The sequence below is a fragment of the Lepus europaeus genome, chromosome 9 (assembly GCF_033115175.1).
Source record: "Lepus europaeus isolate LE1 chromosome 9, mLepTim1.pri, whole genome shotgun sequence".
In the NCBI taxonomy this organism is placed as follows: domain Eukaryota; kingdom Metazoa; phylum Chordata; class Mammalia; order Lagomorpha; family Leporidae; genus Lepus; species Lepus europaeus.
Window position 1 is genome coordinate 27056860 of NC_084835.1, and position 23239 is coordinate 27080098.

The 23239-nt window shown below is 58.6% G+C and overlaps 1 protein-coding gene across 1 annotated transcript; it reads right to left on the reverse strand.

Annotated features, from left to right (window-relative positions):
* Positions 1–318: 318 nt before the first annotated feature.
* On the reverse strand, positions 319–22778 carry TKT (transketolase). Its single transcript, XM_062201089.1, has 14 exons — positions 22581–22778; positions 14106–14223; positions 13139–13252; positions 12516–12613; positions 8265–8456; positions 6674–6792; positions 6122–6315; positions 5149–5313; positions 3024–3180; positions 2764–2894; positions 2117–2200; positions 1909–2002; positions 1116–1238; positions 319–588 (listed from the first exon to the last, which is right to left on the reverse strand). Exons 1-14 carry the CDS (start codon positions 22685–22687, stop codon positions 413–415), a joined length of 1872 nt encoding a protein of 623 aa, XP_062057073.1. The 5' UTR covers positions 22688–22778; the 3' UTR covers positions 319–412.
* Between the last annotated feature and the right edge of the window lie 461 nt (positions 22779–23239).

The following is a 23239-nucleotide window of genomic DNA, read 5'->3' on the forward strand; positions in this document are numbered from 1 at the left end:
GAAATGGGGGTTGGAAGGGGGGACAGTGAACAAAGGAACCTCCTGACACCAGGAGACCTTTGGGGACCCAGGGCAGGGGAGGCTGCCCTGAGGAGGCCTGGACAAGTGCCAGGCCATGAGGCAACTCCCAGCCTCCCTCGGGGCCTGGCTGACCAGACGTGGGCAGGGATGTGTGAGCTTCACTAGAAGGCATGGGCAGGGCCTCGTTACCTGGAGGGACTCTGGCTGTTGGGGAAGACTCCAAAAGGGTTGTGGACACCAGGTCCTGGCCCTGCCAGCACCGCGGCGTCCACGTCCCACAAAACACCTCAGGGCCGATTCATTTTTCTCAAAACTTATATTCCCACTCGTTTCGTACATCGCCGAGCCCTCAGGCCTGTGTAGGACCCCACCCTGCACCGGGGGGCCTCCCCTAGGCCTTGGCCACAAGGCCCCTCACAGCTTGCGCGATGGCGTCCTTGTCAATGCCGAACATCTTCAGCAGCTCGGCCGGCTTCCCACTTCTTGGTACCTGGCCCACAGCCAGGCGGGTGACGGTGACACCAGGCTCGCCTACTACTGCAGTGGATACCGCCTCCCCTATGCCACCTGGGCAGAGGAAAGGAGACCGGTCAGATGAATGAGGTCCCAGGGCGAGCAGAGGCTGGGCCCCAGCCCCTGTCGGTCTGAGTTTACTCCCTTGGCCACAGGGGCACAGGTTGAAAATGCACCACTTTGCTCTACTCCTGTAGCCAGGGCAGACATCACTCATCAATCACAGCACTGATGATATTTAAAACACCACCCCCTGGGCAGCCATCATCAACAAACGTGCACCTGACCCGAGTCTATGCCTCATCTCCCCGGGGCCTCCTTGCAGGAGGTGCCGGTGCAGAGGCTGCGTGGTGAAAACCAGAGACTCGGCACTGTGTTCCCTACTGCACTCTGCACCGCAGCCACACCCTTCCAGTACTTCAGGACATAATCTACCTTCTCTCTCCCCACCAAGGTTGGAATCCTAGTGGGCTTCCTGGGCCGCAGGGGCTCAGCAAACACAGGAGGTCTGAGTGTGCCCAGCCCTCGGCCTCCCTGGCCCCTGCCCCTATCCCTGCCCCGCTCCGCCCCGGGCCGCCTACCTTCGTAATAGTGGTCCTCCACGGTGAGGATTCTGCCCTTGGTGGCACGGGCACTGTCCAGGATGAGCTTCCTGTCCAGGGGCTTGATGGTGAAGGGGTCTACCACGCGGATGCTGATCCTCTCTGTAGGGGAGGGGGGGTAGGGGTGGGGCTCAGGGGAGCACTGGGTGCCTGGGTCTGCCCTTGGTGGGGCCTGGCGGGGGTGTTCTGAGAGCTCCAGCCCATCCCTGTCCTGGGGAGAGCCAGCTCTGCCCACCGTGGAGCTTGCGCTAATGCCGGGTGGGCTGGTCACTGTCCTCCAGCCCTTGGCACCCACCTGCCTCCTCCAGGAGCCTTCCCTGACCTCAGGGGCTGGTGCTCCCTTGCCCGGGCAGTCTTGGCCAGCTCTGCGGCTGGGGACTGTCCAGGAACGCAGAGCCATTTTACAGAAGGGACTCGACTAGAGCTGGATTTGGGTGTCTGTACAAGGATCTGGAGCCCATTCGCCCAAGGATACAGAGGGTTGACTGTTTACAGGTGGGTAAACTGAGGCACGGTGTTAGGGAATAACCAGCTGTGATCCCAGCTGCCTCTGACCTGACCACCACGCCGGGGCATCTCAACCTGGGGGTCACAGGGCAGGGACCATGGCCCCTGCAGCCCAAGGACCCAGCTTCAGGCTGGGCACAGGGTAAGGGCTCCGGAGGTGGCTGGCTTTAGTGTTGCCACCATTAAACTGGACGGATGCTCTTGCCCCAGGACCCAGCGCACAGGCAGCCCTCGGCCCACGGCTTGGCAGCTCCCTTCTCCTCACCTTTCTTTAGCAGCTCGGCGGCAGCCAAGGCCTCGTGCAGGGTCACCCCAGCCCCGACCACGGTCACCTGGTCGTCCTTGCTCTTCAGGACCACCTAGGGGAGACGGCGGGGGACCAGCAAGGATCAGAGAATGCAGGTGGTGCAGGGTGGGGCGGGGAGGGTTTGGGCTCTCGAAGGCGGGCTCGCTGGGGCAGGAGCGGCACTGACCTTGCCTTGTCCGACCTGGAAATCCTCACTGTTGTTGTAGATGATGGCGTTTTCCGGGCGGCTGGTCCGGATGAAGCAGATGCCCTGGGATGGGAACAGATGAGCTGAGAACATGGGAGAACACGGCACCCCCACTCCCAGGGGCACCGTCTCTTCCGGAGAGCTCGGCCTCTCCTGCCGTAAACCCATCCAGCCTGTCATCGCCCGGGGCCTCCGTCCATCCCTGCAGCCTGGCTACTGCAGCCCGCACCTCACTCCTCCGAAGAGCTGCCCACGGATGCTGCCAGCCACAGACCCCAAACAACTTTCCCCCAGGGAGATGGGCCACCCGGTGAGGCTCCTCCACAGTGCATCCCCCGGGCAGGGAACCACCCTTGAGCAGGGCTCCGGACATGGACCGCGGGGCTCGGCTCACGGAGACCCGTTCAAGTCGGGGCAAACAGGTGTGAACCCCCAGACAGGGAGAGGTGGCCAGGACCCTCGGGGGAAAAGAGTGCAGTCATCGACTGGCAATGTCTGCCAGGACTCAGCAAGGGCACTGTGTTTCATTTCTCCTCGTCCGACTTCCACAAACTACATAGACAGCTGGGGCAAGGCCAGGAAACAGCTCTGTGCCCCTCCAGGAAAGAGCTAGCTGTGGTGCCCACCTTTGTATTGGCTGCTAACTCCACTGCCTTCTCCGTAGCGACTGCATCACTCGGGTAAAAGACAGTTGACATAGGGATGGAGCGGAACATGGCCAGGTCTTCCAGGGCCATCTGAGAGGGCCCATCTTCCCCTGTGGTGTAGGAAAGAAAACGCTAAGTAAGATCCCCATCCATGACCAGGCATCCCCTCCCCCAGTCCTTGACCTCCTGTTCCAAGAGGTTCAGGAGGCTCCAGGTACGGGCATCCTGGCTGGACTCACCGATGGACACTCCGCAGTGGGAGCCGCACAGGTTGATGTTGCTCTCGGAGATGGCCGCCATGCGGATCTGGTCAAAGGCCCGTGTAAAGAAGGCGGCGAAAGAGCTACAGAAGGGTACCGTCCTGTTGCGCGTGGCACAGCCCACGGCGACGCTCACCTGGGGGCAGGGGGGGGGCAGGCTCAGCTGGCGTTGCAGCGCGAGCAGGTTAAGCTGTGGCTACTGGGATGCTGGGTTCGAGTCCTGGCTGCTCTGCTCCTGATCCAGCTTTCTGCTAATGCGCCTGGGAAAGCCATGGAGGATGGCCCAAGTCCCTGGGTCCCTACACTCATGTGGGGGACATGGATGGAGCTCCAGGCTCCTGGCTTCTACCCGGTCCAGACAGCCATTGTGGCCATTTGTGTGGGGGGAGGGTGAACCAGTGGGTGGAAGATCTCTCTCTCTCTCCCTCCCTCCCTCTGCCTTTTAAATGAACAAATGAATGAATCTTAAAAGACAAACGAGGAAGAAGGGGGCTGGCGCTGTGGCATAACAGATACTACAATGCCAGTGTCCCATATGGGCGCCGGTTCAAATCCCGGCTGCTCCACTTCTGATTCAGCTCCCTTCTAATAAGCCTGGGAAAGCAGTGGAAGATGCAAGTGCTTGGGCCCCTGCACCCATGTGGGAGATACTGGAGACCCGAAAGAAGATCTTGACTTTGGACCATCCCAGCTCCAGTCGTTGTGGCCATTTGGGGAATCAACCAGATAGAAGATCTCTGTCTCTCCCCGCATCTGTGACTCTACCTTTCAAATAGATAATTTTTTAAAATATTATTCTGAAAGAGTTACACAGAGAAGGGGAGGCAGAAAGAGAAAGAGTCTTCCATCCGCTGGTTCACCCCCTAGATGTCCACAATGGCCAAAGCTGTGCTGATCTGAAGCCAGGCGCTTCTTCTGAGTCTCCCACATGGGTGCAAGGGCCTAAGGACTTAGGCCATCCTCTACTGCCTTCCCAGGCCACAGCAGTCAGCAGGATTGGAAATGGAGCAGCAGGGACTCGAACTGGAACCCATATGGGATGCTGGCACTGCAGGCTGTGGCTTTACCTGCTAAGCCACAGCACTGGCCCACCCATTGGTAGTGGCAGACGTTGTGGTGCAGCAGGTTAAGCCACCACCTGGGAAACCCACTCCCAATATCAGAGTGCATGGGATGAAGTCCTGACTACACTTTGATCTGCCTTCCTGCTAACGTGCCTGGGAGACAGCAGATGATGGTCTAGTACTTGAATCCCTGTGGCCCACACGGGAGACCTGGATGCAGATCCTGGCTTGGGCCCGGCCCAGTCATGGCTGTTGCAGGCATTTGGGGAGTGAACCAGAAGATGGGAACCTAGTCTGCTTCTTAAGTTAAAGAAAATTCTCTTAAAATTATTTTCATTTAGAATCTTTTTTTTTAGATTCACCTCCGGGTGTGCAGCCACCAGTGCCAAGGCAGCTCCTTCCCCAGAGCTCTGACACCTGCCAGTGCAGTCAGGGCTCAGGAAGCCATACAGGCAACCTTAGATTCAGCTGGAGGGAACCCGGGCTACATTACTGGCCTCCAGAGGCAGAGGCCCACCAGCCCTGCTGGGCGCCTAGGCCCTTAGGGAGGGCCTATCTTGGACATGAGGACACAGCATCGCTCCTGTTTCACAGTCTCAGCCTCCAACAGGGGCTGTGTCCCCAGCCGTGCACGTGTCATGGTCCAGGGTCTCTTCATCTCCATACTCTGCAGGGCTTGGCAGACCTTGGCTGCTACACCCCTCAAGGTTCAGCCTCCCGACGGTGCCGCCCTCCCCCCGGAAGGCCCTGGACTTCAGAGAGCTCATCTGCACCCCAGCAGGCTGACACGCAGCTCCTCCTGTGTGCACAGGCAGCCCCACTCAGCTCCCCCTCATCTGGGCACACACAAGTCCCCTAGACTGCAGCTACTTAAGGCCAAGGGTCAATGCTAGATCCCAGTGTTCTTGGGGTCTCCCTGGACTGACCCACAATTGCCACCTGGCACCACAAACACGGCTGCCCAGTGGGTCAGGAGGGCTTCAGTCCCGTCCCTGCCACTTGGCTCTCAGGCCTGCAGCTGTGGCCGGACCAGCACCCACCATGTTCTGTTCGGCAATGTAGCACTCGATGAAGCGGTCTGGGTGCTCCTTTTTGAAGAGATCCGAGAAGGTGGAATTCTTGGTGTCCCCATCCAGGGCAATGATGCGGTCACTGGCGTGGCCCAGTTTGGCCAGGGCCTGCCCATAGGCCTTGCGGGTGGCTATCTGTGGGGAAGACAGTGGGAGGCTCTGGGGGCTACCGAGGACATGTGCACGCTGTGGCCCAGAGCCCTGCCTGCCTCTGGGGGCCACAGCTTTTTTGGGGGAGGAGCAGGAGGATAGAAGTAGGGGCAGAAAAAGCCCAAGAGTTTCAGCGCCCATAAGGTAGCTAACAACTACAGTCGGTCTTGGGGAGTCCCTGACGCGCCTGCCCCCAGACCAGCTGTGAGCCACGTGAGCTGCAAACAATGTCCCCAACAACCCCTGTGACAGAGGCCTGTGTGACTGTGGGCAAGTCGCTGGTCTTCTCTGAGATGGAACAGATGGGAGCAACACCTTGGGGTCCCTGTCGGGGACCGCGCAACATGTGGCCTCTTAGCGGTAAACTACTGAAGTAGAGCTAAGCAGCCCAGGCCAGGAAGTACCGAGAACGCCACCCTGTGTCTTAAGAGTTTCTGACCATTCCCCCACCTACACAGGCATTGCAGTTACAAGATAACCTTGTGACCTCCCTCTGCTTGCACAGGCATTGCAGCTGCAAGGTAAACTACCCTCCTTCCCGCGCCCGACATCCTGCCTTCACGATACATAAGTGAGTGGTTAAAAAAATAAAAGACACAGCTTGAACAGCCATGTTGTCTGGCTGTCATCTTTGTGTCTCCTGTCCCTTTCATTCCCCATTCTAGGTACCTGGCCCTAGTTCAAGTTCCGCGGGACGGGACAGGTCCCTACCTCTCATAAGTTGACCCCACTCCTCCTGTCCCCACGGAGAGCCAGGGACAATGCAGGGTGCAAGCAAGCCCCCACTTTGTACCTTGTCCCCGACTTTGTAGCTGGGCGGGGTGGGCATGCGGATGTTGCTGATGTCCACCGAGGGGGCATCCTCCTGCGGGGGCGTCGCCAGGATCTTCTTTTTGCTCTGGATCTGGCTGTAGATTTCCTGGATGACCTGGTCGGCCATGTTTTTGGGGAGGGGTTTCCCATGCCAGGACTCCTTATCTTCTATCCCTGCAGGAGCAACAGAGGAAGGCCAAGAGCAGGTGAGAATACCAGAGGGCCAGGAAGCTACAGCGAGGGGCCTCCCTGGGGGAGAGAAAGGAATGATGTTATCGCCCCGAGGGCCGAGGGCCAAGGGCAACGGGGCTCCTGCATGCCTCTCACTGACTGCTGCCTGGTCCTCCAGGAGCCCAGGGCAGTGGGAGGGACAGGAACGTCCCTGTCACATCCCCCATTTGTCACCTGGACTGGGAGATCTTCCACCATCAGAAGGGGAACCACCGCCCGCCTCTACCGCCACAGCCAGCCACGGGGGCCGTCCCGGGGGTGGGGGTTTGGGGGAGGTGGTGGGAGGCTCTTGCACCCGGACCTGTAATTCCGCGGCCTTTGAAGGTCTTGGCGATGATGGCTGTGGGCTGGTGCTTGGCCTGGCCGAAGGCCTTGCACAGCTCCTCCACGCTGTGTCCATCCACGATGATGGTGTGCCAGCTGGGGGCAGAGCGGACAGACAGTGAGGGGCTGGCAGGTGCCAGAGTATGCGCGTGCTCTCCCCATGGCCCAGAACTTTCCTGTTTTCAATTTGGGTTTTTTTTCACATTATTTCCTTTCCTTCTGTTTGCCTGCGAGCAGATTTTCTTGCTCTTTCCTAAGCGAGTCAAAGCCCGGCTCAGTTATTGTCTCTTTCATGCCTGATCTGCTCATTTCCTACTGAAGGCTGTCTCGGGACAGTGGGCTGGCTTTGGAATCCGTCTGCTCTTAGACGGTGGGGGGTTTGGGGGCTCCGTGTTCACTTGGGAGGACACATTCGCTCACTCCAGAAAGGCTGGGGGAAAGGTAACTTTTCTCTTTTAAAAGCAGTCCCTTGGGGGAACTCTTTCTGGCCTACTAATAAAAACAAAAGCAGCAGCTAACACGCACCGAAGGCTAGCCGGCTCTGTGCAGACCCCTTTACGAGCAGGCTTGTTAACCCAGCTAAGCTTCATAACCCCAGGGGCAGGCATGCTCTTGCCCTTATCGCACAGACAGGTAAACTGAGGCACTGAAGGCACAGTAACTTGGCGAGGTCACAAAGCAAGTCAACAGCAGAGGCAGGACTTCAGGCATCTGGCCTCAGAGCCCATACAAGGTTATGGACACGGGCCCCACCTGGGGGGGTCCTGCTGACCCGGGTGGCCGGGGGAGCCCCCTGGAGCTCACGCTCATCATCCAGTGAGAGATGGACTATTTCCCCTTGCACCTCTCCCTGCTATGGTACTAAGCCACTGGAGAACAGGCCCACGTGTGCCGCGTTCCTGCCCAGCAACCGTGCTTTTCCCATCACTTGGTCTGCAGTCCTGGGCATGACCTCAACTACAAGGGCGGCTGTGGAGGCCGTCAAAGCCCCGTGCAGCCCCAGTCCTGCTCACCTCCTTGCCGCAGTGCCCCACTCCAGTCTGCTAGGCCAATGCTGATGAGCCTGCGGCCTGGGGGTGTGGAGGCGGGGGCTGCTCTGGCTGACACCCGCCCATCCAGATGGACCTTGCTTCTGGGCAGCACTTGACTATGAACTCATGATCACTCAGGGCCCCAGGGGGCAATCTGGAGAGCCTTTCTCTTATTTTGCTGAGGGGAAGGAGCCTGTGTCCCCTCCCAGCCTGGCTGGGGCTGGCTCAGGACATGATAGTCAATGCTTTTCCTGGCTGCAGGTGAGGCTTGCTGGTGAGCCCCGTTCACACCCTGGGCACTGCTCCCTCCCTAGCTAAGAACAAAGTGAGACCACAAAGTGAGATAGGGACTGTCAGACCCACAATCATACTCATTAAGAAACCTGCTTAAAACTTGGCCTCAGTTCTCACACCCATGGCAGGGGCCTATGCCACTGACTAATGCCCAGAGTCAGAATGGAGACCCTGACTTGGGCTGACCCTCCTGGCTCCGGCAGCCGAAAGCATCCCCAGGGATTCTGGGCGCCGTGTACGTACCCAAAGGCCTCGCAGCGCTTCTGGTAGACGTCCAACTGGTGCTGCAGAGGGGCAGGGTCGCTCTGGCCCAGGCGGTTGACATCAAGAATAGCGACGAGGTTGTCCAGCTTGTAGAAGCCAGCAAAGGCCATGGCCTCCCACACGGAGCCTTCAGACAGCTCTCCGTCTCCCAGCAGGCAATAGACTCGGTAGCTGCAGACAGAGGGTGGGTTGGAGGCTGCTCCCCTGCTTCGGGCCGGCCAGGCTCCCAGACCGCCTGCCTGAGGAGCCTGCTCTCCGGACACACTACGTGTGGATGTGCAGACCACGCAGCTCTCTATGGGGCTGGTAAAAAGGTGGCAGCAACAGGCACACAGAGTTATGGGCCTACTGGTTAAGATGCCACTCGGGACACCTCCATCCTCCTGGAGTGCCTGGGTTCCTGTTCTGGCTCTGGTCCCACATCCAGCTTCCTGCTGATGCGCACCCTAGGAAGCAGCACGTGATGGCTCAAGAGGCTGGGTCCCTGCCACTCATGTGAGAGAGACCCATGTGGAGCTCCTGGCTGCTCTGGGCTTTAGCCTGGCCCAGAAGTGGATGCTGCAGGCATTTAGGGGAGTGAAAAGCAGATGGAAGATCTCTCTCTGTAACCTCTTTCAGGAAAAAAGAAAACAAAACAAAACACCAAACAATATTTAAATTAAAAAAAATAAGCAGGAGCCGGCATTGTGGTGTAGCAGGTTAACCCACTGCCTACAATGCCAGCATCCCATATAGGGTCTATCTGGTTCAAGTCTCAGCTGCTCTGCTTCTGGTCCAGCTCCCTGCTGATGCACCTGGGAAAGCAGCAGAAGATGACCCAAGTCCTTAGGTCCCTGCACCCATGTGGGAGACCCAGAAGAAGCTCCTGGCTTAGGCCCGGCACAGCCCTGGCCAATGAGGCCATTTGGGGAGTGAACCAGCAGATCAAGGACCTCTTTCTGTGTAACTGACCTTCATGTAAAAAATATATATTTATATACTCAAAAATAAAAGAAAGAAAATAAAAGCAAAAAGCAAACAGGACCACCTTCACAGGCCAGGTCAGGGGTCCCTGCAGAGTTGGTCCTGGGTGGGCCCTGTGACGTGGTGTGTGCAACCCCCTCCTCAAAGTAAGCTCAGTCCTCACTCCTTTCAAAGCCCACAGCTAAGGAAGCAGGCTCAGCACAATGAGGAGTTGGCAGGCCAGGCCCCAGGGAAGCAGCTGGGGTGTGGCTGGCTGGCCCATCTGATGCCCACTGTGTAGGAACACACAGGACAAGCTGTGGCATGACTTGGGGACCTGACGTTTTCCCTGCAGTGTCCAGTTCTGTGGCCAGTCAGGCTCCAGCTGCAGGAAAGGCCCTCACGGCCACCACTGGCTCCGCAGTGCAGTGCCGGCCTCCAGGTCTCCTCCCAGGACAAGCAGGGGCCGCAGGAGCCTGGGCTGTCAGCATGACTCAGCGCTTCTGCAGGCCGCCAGCGGGGGCGGGCTTCTGCACCCGGCACCAGGCTCCCTCACCACGAACAAGGCCTCAGGGCACCATGTTGCACACAGGCTCTGTGAAGCCCAGACTTTTCCGAGACTGGGTCCTACATGAAGCTTTTCAGATAAGCAGGGAGCCCTGAGAGGAGCTGAGATCTGACACAGCAGCTCCCCAAAAGGGACTGCCCCGAAGGGCCGAGCCCAGGAGGCCTGCAGGGCTGAGGCTAGGAGAGTGATCTCAGCACAGCCTTGGGCTTCAACAACAGGCTCAAGGCTGGCCATGTGGGGTCCACAGGCTCAGGATAGGTGGGCATCCTGGGGTGCTGGGGAGAAATCAGGGAAGGGGTTGTGAACAGGGAAGGGGCCCTAAGAAGCCTGGGCTAACCCTCAGCTGTTGGACTTGGGGTAGGGGACTGCAAAAACGCCCACAGTCATGAACTAACACGAAGGGAGGGCACTGAAGCAGAAGTCAAGTTTGTGGCAGAGCTGTTTGGAAACCACCTTACACGTCCGACACCAGAGGAATGGGTTACAGCACATCCTGAAGATAGAACATTTTGCAATCCCTAAAACCAGCTCCCCATTCAGGCATAAGATGCTCACGATGGCTTTTTTTTTTTTTTTCTTCTGACATATAGGTTTAAATGGAGCATGGTGAAGATTAAGGCAAACACTCCTTTTTTTTTTTTTTTTTAAGGTTTATCTTATTTTTTTGAAAGGCAGAGTTATAGAGAGGCAGAGGCAAAGAGAGAGAGGTGTTCCATCTGTTGGTTCATTCCCCAGATGGCCACAATGACTGGAGATGCACCGATCCAAAGCCAGGAGCCAAAGTGTCTCCTACTGCTTCCCAGGCCATAGCAGAGAGCTGGATAGGAAGTGGAGCAGCCGGGACTCGAACCGGCACCCATATGAGATGCCGGCATTGCAGGCGGCAGCCTTACCCACTACGCCACAGCGCCAGCCCCTTATTTCTTTTGTTAATACTATTGCAGGGGCTGGTGCTGTGCCACAGCGTGTTAAAGCCTCTGCCTGCAGTACCAGCATCCCATTTGGGCGCCGGTTAAGACCCGGCTCCTCCACTTCCAATCCAGCTCTCTGCTATGGCCTGGGAAAGCAGTAGAAGATGGCCAGAGTGCTTGGGCCTCTGCACCCACATGGGAGACCTGGAAAAAGCTCCTGGTTCCTGGCACAGCTCTTGCCATTGCTGCCAATCGGGGAGTGAACCAGTGGATGGAAGACCTCTCTCTCTCTCTCTCTGCAACTCTGCCTTTCAAATAAATAAATAAATCTTTAAAAAAATATTTAAAATAATACTATTGCATAGTTTTTGGAATGAGATGCTGGGAAGAGATAGCGACTGGTGCCTGGCCTCCTCCCTGAGGACGCTATGCCAGTGTGCCTGGCCAGGCCTGATAATCCTGGATGCCTTGGCCCCCAGCCCCAGGTATAATCTGAGGGCCCCGGCCTCAGCCAACCTTGGCACCGGGCCACCTGGGTCTCTGGGAACCGAGCTAAACCCCTTCTCCCTACACCGGCTTGTTCCATTGTGCTGGGGCCAGGACATGATCCTTGGCAGGGAATTATTTCGAGCAAGTGTAGAGAGTCATTTACTCACGTCTCTGACTCTGTGCCAAGTCAAATGCTCTAAAGCACACATCCCATTCTCTGACTCCCTCGGCCCAGTCAATCACTTCTGGGTGTAGCTGAGTCTGCCGCAGAGCTCAGCGGCCCCGGCCTGGGGGCGACTGTGAGGGGCTGTGAGGTCTGCTGGAGGGAGCGCTGTCTCAGAAGCCCCTTCCCCAGGAAAGGCGTGCCTGCGGCAGGTGCTCCCTGCAGCACAGCGTGCAGTCAGACTCCCTGTAGCCTCCCCAGCCCACACTTGCCTGGCAGCCCAGGCTCTGGCCCTGCTTCTGAAGTGAGTTGGAGTGCAGGGTAGCAGGGAGGGCCCGCAGGGCTCCCGGTGCCTCTGTGCCTCCCGCAGGCCCATCTCAGAGCAGCCTGGTGATTCTTAATGCGGAAGCTGCAAACTTCACCCACTGACCAGATGACCAAGTCAAGCACCTTATCTGGTTTTCTTGCAAGAGGGGTAACCAGACTCAAGCCACACCCCCAGCCCCCAGGGGGCTTATCAAGCATATGAGCACCTAGCAAGGTACCAGGCTCCCAGACGGTAAAGGAAGGGAGAGGCCAGAGCCAAGGTGGCATTCTGATGAAGGCTGTGCACCAGGTCAGATCTGCAGGTTCAATCTCTCCATCCAGTATTTGCTTCTTACTTGGCTGATAGCAGCTGGCTCATGGGTGGCCAGAACCTTCTAGAACACACAACCCAGCCCTTTCCCAAGATAAAGGCAAGTGGCTCAGGCCCGGGCTGCTGGCACTGCACCAGGCATGAGGGTGGAGACACAGGTTGTTCCTTGAGACTTCCAGGGCACAGGCACTGGACGTGGGGCAACACGGGAATTCCGAGGTGGCCGACAAGGACAAGGTGAGGAGCACATGCTGGGGGGTGGGGGGACCTGGCCTGAAACTCGCTCGCTTCTGAGGGACTCTGGGCAGCTCCCTCCACTCCTCGGTCTGTTTCCCTATCTGCACAGGGGGCTGGTCATGGTACCAGCCTTAGCTGGTCCTTGTGAGAACAAAACTGGTCACACACATGTGCTACTCGCCCTAGCCAGGCATGAGGAAGTGGCTAAGGGCCGGGGGTGTCAAGGCTGGGGAATCAAGGACCCTCTTAAACCATGCAGGGGAGGGAGGAGGTGGGGTATTACCTGGCTTTGTCGAAGTACTTGCCGGTGTAGGCCATCCCGCACGCGGCCCCGAGGCCCTGGCCCAGGGAGCCAGTGGCCACGTCTGTGAAAGCTTGTTTCTGTCGTAACAGAGGCCATGATTACTCTCAGGAAGAGGAGCAAGCAGTGTGCTTCCAACTCGCCCCCAGGGGCCCTGGCCTCACCATCTACACCCGCCACCTGCAGGCGGGACGAACTCTACCCCAAGGTGGTCATGGGAATTAATTATGGGTATGCATTCGATCCCCAGCCCTGCCCACTAGCCAGCCTGGAGACTAAACCTCTCTGCGCCTCGGCTCCCTCGTCCTGCACAGAGCCCACCTCACCAGGGCTGGGAGGATGCACCACAGAACTGACACAGAACCCTGGGCTCCATGGCGGTTTTGTGGAAAGCTGTGAGCTCCAACAGTTGCCGGCTGGCACCCTGTCGCCACCCCCTCCTCGGTGTCCCAGTGAATCCCAGACACCAGGAAGGACCCTCCCCGAGGTCTGACCTCACAAGGCCCCACCCTTCAGCACCAGCCAGGTAAACACAACAAGCTCCCAAACACCCACTTCCTCCGGCCGTCCTCCCCTCGGCGCCCTCCTCCGCCGTCCACACTTACCGGGACGGGGTGCCCATCCAGGTCAGAGCTGATCTTCCTCAGGTTCAGCAGCTCTGCCTCGGGGAGGTAGCCAGCTTCAGCCCAGACGGCGTACAGGATGGGAGCTGCGTGGCCCTGTGGGCAGGGGACAGATGGGCGGTGGAGCGGGGTCAGATGCTTGGGCCGTTCCCACCACGTGATGAACCCCAGAGCCCAGTCCAGCCCGAGTACCCATTTCAGGGGAGGGAGCCAGTGAAGGCCACATCCCCCTTCATCCCTCTCCAGCCTCTTGGTTTTGAGCCCAGAGTTCCCACAGCCAAGGCTGGCCGGGCACTGAAGACAGGTGCAGAGGCCAAAACCCCAGCAGGCAGCCGGCCGCCCTAATCCCCGGTCTCTGGCATGTGATAGACTTGGACAGACTTCTAAGCTTGGAAGCCTGCCCGACAAAGACCAGGGGCTGCAGAGCCAGGCCTGGGGACAGGTGGATTTCGGGGCTTTGTGGCTGGGACTGTGACCAAGCGGGGCAGAACAGAGTGCCTCCACGCGAAATGCTGCCGTAGTTGAGGGAGCAAGCCACAGCGTTGGGAGTGCTGGCACCGTGCAGAAGAGCGACAAAGCTGTCACCCAAGACGCAGCCTGCCTGTCAACACCCAAGCTGGACAGACACTCAGCAGGTCACTTCCCTTGTCCCCTTCTCCAGTCCCTTGGTTTACAGCCTTGCCAATGTCCCTGGGCTACACTGAAGAGTGACCGGTTATATCAGTCACTTATTCCTTCACTTGGGCTAAGGTTACCAGCGGGGCCAGCACGGAGCAAGGCACCAGCGGAGGGTCAGGATGAACAGCCAGAGAAGGTTCTTGCCCTTCCGAGGGGTGAGCCAGGGCTGCGCTCAGACTGGCAGAGACAAAGGCAGGCACCCTCAGAGAGCACCGGCCAGCCCAGAGCCTCTGGGCCAGCCAGCCGCAGGCGAGGGACAGCTGGCTCTTACCTTGGAGAGTACAAAGCGGTCATTGTGAGGGTTCCGGGGGTCCTGGGCCTTGTACCGCATGGTGTGGAAGAAGAGCACGGCCATGATCTCCGCCGCGCTGCAGCATGACGTGGGGTGGCTGTGGCCCGGAGAGAGGATGGACAAGTGTCACGGGGCTGCACGCCCCGCGATGGTGCACACCCCAGGCCTCGGGGCACAGGTCTGGCGCCTCAGAAAACCACATGTTCTAGTTCCCAGGAGGGAGGGACTCATGTCCCAAGGAGGCCACCTCTGATGGCTTGGGGGCCAGGCCTTTGAGCAGGTGCCTGGGACAGTCACACCTTCCCGGAGGCACCATGAGAGACCCGCATGGCAGCTCTGTGGCTGGGGACCAGGAGGCAGCCGGAGCCCACTTCCTACCTTGTGGCTCCACACAACCTTAGGTCTGGCACCTCCACAACTGACCAGGGGGCAGCCTGGGGCTCTGTCCCACTTGTAAGGAACACTCTGCCTTCCCAGCCCCCAGGGTGCCGGTGCCCTGAGGCCAGGGGCTACCACAAACCTCCCAGCAGCCTCGGCACACGGGTTTGGTGGACCGAAAAATTGGGCTTCAGGCTCTCTACCAGCACCACTGGGCTACTCAGCCGCCATTCAAACAGGCATTCTGACGGCAGGAGAAGCAACTTGGAACCATGCTTTTGCACAGAACGTAAAAGGCAAACACACAATTTCAGCTTCTACAAGGTCTACAGTCAGGGAAAAGGAGGAGCACTGGGGTTTGGGGGTGGGCACTGACTAGAGCAAAGAACAAAGTCCTGCCCTCCAGCCTTTCTCACTCTAACAGCTGAATGGCTACCGGGCAAAGCCATCCACACTAGCACAGGCAAGGATGACATCGGGGACAGGAGACCTGCCAGGTCCCAGCGGACCCGCTTGCTTCATCGGCCTCTGCCCTAAAATGGGCTGGGTTCCTACTGGGCCGGGCTACAAGCCCCAGCCGGCCCGGACGCCCTCCAGTCCACACGGTTCCAGCACGACAGTGGGCTCAGGGCATGCGCCTCCCGGCCTCCCCGCGTGCAGCCAGTGCAGCCCTCTGACGCTGCTCCTGCAGGCCCTGCACACTAAAACATGCCCAAGGGCTCATGCAGCATCCGGGCTCCACACCAGCCCCCTCCCCCCAGTCAACGGCCCCCTGGGTTAGGGGTGAGTCACTCCCAGCGCAGGCGCGTTAGTAGAGGACTCCGGCAAACCGTCCATGCTGTTTAGTAGCCACACCCCGGCACACGGTCCTCTGATACTTCACCATTTCTACGAGCTCCTGGCCATGGGGAAAAGACACTAAACCTGCAAGAGGGAGGTGAGGATATGTCAACAGAAAGTCTTCTCTGCCTGGCCAGGATCCTGCTCTCAGCCGGCCAGGGGACTCCCCAGTCTAACCCAGGCAGGCAGGTCTCCTGCGTGCAAGGACGGCCCTGTCCCTGAGCAGTCCTGTTGCAGGCCACAGCGGGGGAGCCTGTGGGTGACTACTGAGCCAAAGGAAGCTTGGGTCAACCTCGTGCCCACGAGGAAGGGGCTCCAGGGAGAAAGGGTGTGGAGCACACAGCACTTCCTGCATGAGCCCAGGCCCGGTGGAGGGAGGGAGGTCAGCCTTGAGAGACAGCAGAAGGTAGAAAGTAGAACCAGCCGCTGATTTTTAATAAACTTCCTTGTTGGGCCCAGAAGGGCGAGCCTGCAGGATTTCACTCCCTCCCTTCCTCCCTCCCAAGCCGGCATCCAGCCAACTGCTGGCCCTGACTTCACACCCACCAAGTAAACACACCCCAAACACTGGGTCCCCAGGAGCCAGGCACCCTCTCCACTCCTCCCTGGGCTTCCGGGGTGGCCCCTCTGCAAAGTGGTGGAGCAGGGAGGGGCTGTGCAGACTTGGGCTGCACACATTGAGCAAGCCTGTCACCTTCTTGTGCAAATGGGGCACCAGTGAGATAATGCGTGTAAAGTGCCCAGGTCACCGACGCCAAGGGACCAGGCGCACCAAGCTCCTCGTCTGCAGGCTGCGATCACGATCTGCCCACGGGCCACAGGCAGGCGAGAAGGCAACCAGCAAAGGGCCGAGATAGGGCTCTGGAACTGAAAATGCTGGGCACACAGCAGGCACAAAGCTCAACCTACGTAAGGCCCTTTGGGGCCAAAAGTGCACATCTGTGGCATCAGGGCCTGAACTGTTTCTGCAACCCCAGCTCATTGGGATGGGCACCTGCAAGTAGAGTCCCCACCCCCACCCCCCCAGGCTGCAGACTGGGTAGGGACGGCCTTACCACACTAACCACCTCTTTGTGCCAGGCAGCCTTGACAGTTCAAAAACTCCACCCATGGCCTGAACAGTCCACATACAAACCCAGTCAGCTCTGCTAAAGTAGCTGGTAAACAAACCTGTGGTGTGCAAGGGGCAGAAGAAAAATGGGAATTTCTGTGTGATAGAATAAGGAAGCAAAGGAGCATTTACATGTCAAAAGTCTAACTTGGGTGGGTCCCAGCCCTCTCCCTGGGGGCAGCTTAGGGGAATCTCCTCTGCCCTTCACCACGGGGCTATTATGAAGTTCTGGGAGGGATTCCACGCCCAGAAAGCCCTCCATCCAGCAGTCTCCCAGAAAGTGTAGGGAGGAGAAAAAAGAGGGCCTACACCCAAGAGCCACAAGAACTCCAGCAGACTGGGCTGACCTCTCAGTTCTTCACCAAGATGCCTACCTGGTCTGTTAGGTGTACCCTCCTCATTAAACTGTTAGCACGCTTATGCTACTCTCTTGTCTGAACCCCAGAGCAACCGATCCCTGGAAACAGTTCCATCTACGGGGGGCTGCAGAACTCAGCGTCGGCCCAAATGGTGTTTGCTGGTCCCGTCTCCGGAACATGTTCTCCCAGATGTTCCCCAGCCAGGAGGGTCTCGCGTACCCTTTAAGCACCCACCACGCCTGCTCACAGGAAGATCCCCCACCCTGTGCCAGGGCTCTTTTCAAGAGATAATGGAGAGGATGGAAGACCTCTCTGTCTCTCCCAAACTGTTACTCTGCCTTTCCAGAAAATAATAATAAAAGAAATGGAAGTTAGGGGCTAAGTTCAGGTGGTAAAATATTCTGAACAACCTGACACTAATCAACTTGAGAATAGGAACATTTCTAGGAAAAAGTGAGTCACAAATGCTTCAAGAAGAAAATCGGAGTGACAGTTTAACCATGAAGCACATATGAACAATGCGCTGAGGATGCACATTCCCACAGCCCCGGCAGCCCCAGAGCGGGGCCAGCGTGGAACGTGCACCCAGGAAACCAAACAGGGCTGCCCCATAGTGCAGGCGGCAGCATGGCCTGGAGTCAGCCCTGGGTCCGTCAGAACAACCCAGCCACAGTGTGGTTCTGTAACGGAATCCTACACAGCAGTGAGAGTGAGCGCAGCACGCCTCCGACCCTGCCTCAGTGTTAGCTCACAGATAAACCAGCACCAGCCCGAGAGGCCACCCTGTTTATGAATGTGTGCAAATGCTATCTGTACACACTACAAGGGTACAGCTCTTTCTGGGGAAGAGGGAGGGACATATGGGAGCTTCAAACATACTAACATGGGGGTGGTGCGGGCGGGTAGAGCCACCACCTGTGACGCCAGCATCCCAGAGGTGCACTGGTTCATGTCCTGGCTGCTCCACTTACTATCCAGCTCCCTGTTAAAGTGCCTGGGAAAGTAGCAGAGGATGGCCCAAGTGCTTGGGCCCCTGCCACCCATGTGAGAGATTTGGATAAAGTTTTAGGCTCCTGGCTTTGGCCTGGCCAAGCCCTGGCTGTTATGGCCATCTGGGGAATGAATCAATGAATGGAAGAGCTCTCTCTGCTCTCTCTGTAACTGCCTTTTAAGTATGTAAATCTTCTTTTGAGGTATTATGTTGTCCTAGTTCTTAAACTGGTGGTAGTTACATAGTTTTTTTTTTTTTTTTTTGAAAGGCAGGCAGACACAGAGACAGACATCTGTCCACTGGTTCATTCCCCAAATGCCCAGCCAAGGCTGAAGCCAGCGTGGAGATCAATCCAGATTTCCCACACAGATGGCAAGGACCTCAGTACTTGAACCATCACCTGCTGCCGCCTTCCAGGGTACCCATTAACAGGAAGCTGGCAATGGAAGCCCAGGAACTCCAGTACGGAACACAGGCATGATAGGCAGTGTCTTAACTGTTGTGCCAGGCACTCCCCGCCAGGGTTATGAATTACTTATGACACATGTATTACTGATGCACATACTTCTTCAAAAAACGTTCAGGAGAATCCAGCATGCCAGGGTGGAGCCCTCCAACTACCTGAGGCTGGCAGCTGCCTGGAAAGGCCCTCTGTAGGCTGCCTGAGCCTCAGTTTCCCCAGAGTGTGTCACAGCGCACAGATCAGTGCTGCGGACGCCAAGCCTCACCTCACTTTGTGGACGGGCCCAGTAAGGCCTGCTGGCAGCACACAAGGACACGGGCACAGAGGACCTGGTGAATGGGTGCACGAGGTGCAGCATCACAGGCCTCAGAGGAACCAGTGCGGACTCCCAGTGCAACCCGGCCGGCCTCTAAAAGTGGCGCTTGGTGAGGGAGGCCAGGCCCCAAGGACTGGCTCTGTAAGATTCCATCTCGTTGGGGCTGGCGCCATGGCTCACTTGGTTAATCCTCCGCCTGCGGCGCTGGCATCCCATATGGGTGCCAGGTTCTAGTCCCAGCTGCTCCTCTTCCAGTCCAGCTCTCTGCTGTGGCCTGGGAGGGCAGTGGAGGATGGCCCAAGTGCTTGGGCCCTGCACCCGCATGGGAGACCAGGAGGAGGCACCTGGCTCCTGGCTTCGGATCGGCATAGCTCTGGCCGTAGGGACCATTTGGGGGGGTGAACCAACAGAAAGAAGACCTTTCTCTCTGTCTCTCTCACTGTCCAACTCTGTCAAAAAAAAAAAAAAAAAAAAAGATTCCATCTCGGTGAAATGGGCAGAAGCATTACATTTACAGGCAAGAACTGGGGACTGGGGCTGCAAGTGGGGGAATGACAAGCCTGTCACTGAGTGTGGTGGATTCACGGCAGCCAGGACTGCAAACCACTGACCTGTACACATAACATGGCATAGCATGCACACCGCACCTCAATACAGCTGAGAAAGATGTCTTTAAAAGGAGGAGGGTGTGATGTGGCCCAGCAGAGAAGTCCTCAGACGGCCTTACTTCCCCATCCCCTTACACAGCCCTCACTCCCCCAAGGCTTAGATGTCCCCAGGAGCCTGGCCCCCAGCTCCCACCAGATCCACCCTCCCCCCACCTTGCCCTACTGTTCTGGACCAGAGCAAAGTCTGCCTGAGGGCTGGGTTCTGGGCAGGTCCCTGCCCCAGGGTGTGCTCTGGGCATCCAGGGCAGATAGCAAAGGCAGGCTGTGGCCCGCAGGGAGTGCCTGGTTTTGTGGGAGCAGGCCTGCCTAAATCAGCCAAGTCCAGGGGTCAGAGCTGCAACAGGGGCCACAGGCAGACCCTAACCACAGGGCTGCAGCTGGAAACACTGGCATTGGCCAGGTTCAGTTCAGAGGTCACTGGGCAGAGAACGGAGTCAATTGCTTTCACTCTGGGTTGAGCAACACAGTCGGTGCTGCTGCTTTTAGGCCAACCTCAACAGACTTGCTCTTGCCGGAGCCAGGGCCAGGCTGGGCAGGAGCTCCTGAGGCAACCCTGGGGGAGAAGCAGGCCCCAGGAGGTTGGGCCTACAGCGGACCAGAGACCCAAAGGGGTCTTTGAGCGCTCATCCCAAACATCAGCAAATGCCAAGCAGGGCAGCAGGGGGTGGAGCCCAGAGCCTGCTCACTCTGCTCCCCCAGCCCCACTCCTGCAGGACTTGGTTTAGAAGTCACCTGCCCATGAACCTCCCCTTTCAAGATGGGGAAACTGAGGCCCTGGGACAGGCAGGGCCTTCCTGGAACTTTCTCCAGCCAGGTCTGATCAGACGTTATCCTGCCAGGCACCCTCCCCAAAGCTGGGGGAGGCTAAGGTCCTGGCCCCCTTGCACAGTGCCTGGCCCCACCTGGGTTAACTCCAGCCTGGCCTGCCTAAGCGAAAACCGAGAAATCTTTGTCACCAGCCTGGATAGCCAAGGCCAGTTCAGCTGATGAGGTTTCACTTTTGAAAGCCTGGAAGAGCTGGGCTCTTGCTACAGTTTGCTCAGCACGTGGAGGGAGGTGACCCGGGAGAAGCTGTGGCCACTGTGGGCGTGGTCTTGACAAAGAGCCCTCTGTGAAGACTCTGTCCCTCCACCTCCAGGCCCAGCTCCTGACACAGAAGCCAGTGTCCACACCTCCTGGGGCCTGGCGAGGCCCTCGGCACCCAGGGTGGCCGACAGCACAGAAATGTGATAGCTCCCCCTACCCCTGAAACCAACATCCTCCCGGGAACAGAGTCTGAGCCAGCTTCAGTGTGTGACCAACACACAGGGCACCAAACCTGTTAAACCACGGACACTCTAGCTCCCACAGAGAAGGGGACACCCTGACAGTGCAGTCGCTGCAGCCCAGACCGGGCCAGGGCCTCGGGACAGACTTCAGACTTGCTGACCTCTCGTAGCCCATCTCTCAAGCCCTCCTCAATGGCTGTTTGCACACAGACTCAAACTCTTAATTTCAAAATCTCTCTTGTGACAGAGGTTGCATAGACTCAATGCCACTTCCTTCTAAAATTAAATTTTCTCTAATAATCTGTCTTGCACCTGCTATACACACATACATACACACATACACACAGAGGGAACACCGATTTTACCTACCACCCTTTTTCTTCCTGCAAATGGATACTTTGAATTCAAGGAGCTCCTCCCTAAGGTGTTACAACGTAGCCGTGGGTTTCACCATCAAGTGGCATGCCACATAGTTATTTTTTCTGGGAAGAAGAAACACTTAACAAAGACCTAGGAGGCCCCCCCCATACCCCTCTCCTGCTTTGACAGCCCCCTAAACTTTCTCCAAGTGCCTTTCAAGCTAGCAGCCTCCATGGGTGCACCCCCTGCTCTGCAGTCGGCTCACCAGCCAGGGAAGCCTTCCTGCTAACTCCAGCCCTTTGAGTCCTGGAGCACACTAGCCTCAGCTCGCACCCCCAAGGCATGAGTATAATGCAGTCCATCACAGGCCCTCTTCCAAAGGCAACAAAGGAAGACGCTGTGTCACACTAGGGACACTTATGTGGCTGCTCAGTGACCCAAAAATATCCGCCCATCCTTTCGAGCCTTGTAAGGTGCAAAACTAGCTAGCTGGGTAACTGCAGCCTCTGTCCAGCTAGACCTCAGGTCCCCCAACCTGGCCCAGGGAAGCAGACCGACTGGGTGCCAGGCTGCAGGACGGGGTGCTGGGATAGGCCGGTGATATCCCACACGGCGGACAGGACTGATATAAACCCAGGGGAGATAAAGGGTTCAAAGTGTTCAAGTGTTCAAAGAAGTGGGATGGGGGGAAATGGCTTCCCAGGGCTGTCCAGCACCCTTTAGGAGCACGTCTTAAAGGCGCAGAAGCTGGGTGCTCGTCCACTTCTCAAGGTTATGCCCCATGAGGTGCTGGCCAGAAGCGGGAATCTTGTCTTTGTTCTAAACACAGCCTGGTGGGGAAGCCCATCCTCCCACCTCATTCAGGAGCCGGGCACACTGCTGCTACCCTGACGTCCCGCAGGCCCCACGCGGGGCACTGAACCACCAGTGTGGCAGGCACCGCTGACCGCATTTTGGAGCTCTGAAGCCGCTCAATGGCTGATCCGCTCCACCACGCCAGGGGGCACCCTGGGCTGTACCAGGGGTCCTCGTTCCTATCACTATGTCTGCCTCTAGCCATTTAAGAGCCAGCAACTCTGGGGGGAGGGGTGCTAAGCCCCTCCCCTCCCCCACTCCTGGAGGCCCTTCACTTGCCCGCCAGGCTTTGATCTTGGGGCCTCGCCCGCATGCTGGGTGCCGGGGTTTCAGCCTCCACGTGCCGCCGGCCATCCTTTCGCGCCCCTCATCCCTACCCCGCAACCCTGCTGGGTCGCAGCAGAACCTGCTCCCACTCAGACCCCAATCCGAGGGTGGCAAGAAGCTGGAGCTGTGACCAGGGGGCTCGAGGGGGCGGGGGAAGAGTTTGAGGGGCAGAGAGAGCTGGGCCTCGGAGTCTCGCACAGGACCGTAGCTTCCAACCCAGACCTGTCGCCCACCTGGAGCCCGCACAAGCTTGTGCAACACGCACGGCCCAGCGCCCGGCTCTCGGGCACAGCCGTGCCGGTGGCTTCCCCGGAGGTCGGCCTAGCGGGGCAGCAGGACCGGCCCGACGCGCACAGGGCGCCACGCCTGGGAAGCCGTGGCGAGCGAGCGCGCGCGGCGCGGCGGAAGGCCCAGGGTCCTCGCGAGGTGCGCGCCTCCGCTCCGGCCGCGCGCCCGCCGCCACCCGCGTGGTAGCCCCGTGCGGCGCAGCACGCAGCCAGCCGCGCCCCAGCGCTCACCCCGAGCCCGCCGTGGTGGTGGCCTGGATGGAGCTGATGCGCAGCCGGTTGGCCGTGTCCTTCAGGGCCTGCAGCTTCTGCTGGTCGGGTTTGTGGTAGCCTTCCATGGCGCGGCCGGCGGGGCGAAGACGCGACGGCGCACGGTTGCACGGGAAGCGGCTCCCGCAGTGACTGGCTGCGGCCGAGGCTCCGGGCCGCGCCGGCGCGCGTTAAGACTCCCGGGGCCCGCCCACGGGGCGGGGCTCTCGATCACCCCAGGCCGCGAGCGCCGCGGCCCCGCCCCGCCCGGTCCCGGGCCGTCACCACGCCGAGGGGTAGCAGCTCCAGGGTCTGGGCTGGGCTCAGGGCTGCGGGCGTCTCTGGCTGCCGCCCCTGCGCGATCCGGGGTGGGACTGAGCCAGGGGCCTTCATTGGTCCTCCCGTTTTGCAGAGGAGCACGTTGACACTCGGCAAGGTCAGCCGGGAACGCGGTGGGCGGAGTTCGTCCCAGCCTTGAAAGGCTTTGGTTCGATTCTTGCCTCAGGCTCCTGACTCTACTCCATTAGTTCCTGATAATGCAGACCTGGAAGTCGCTGATAATGCAGTGACGCCTCAGGTGACTGCTTGGGAGGCCTGGACTGACCTCCAGTCCCTGGCCTCTGCCCTGGGGACCTTTGAGG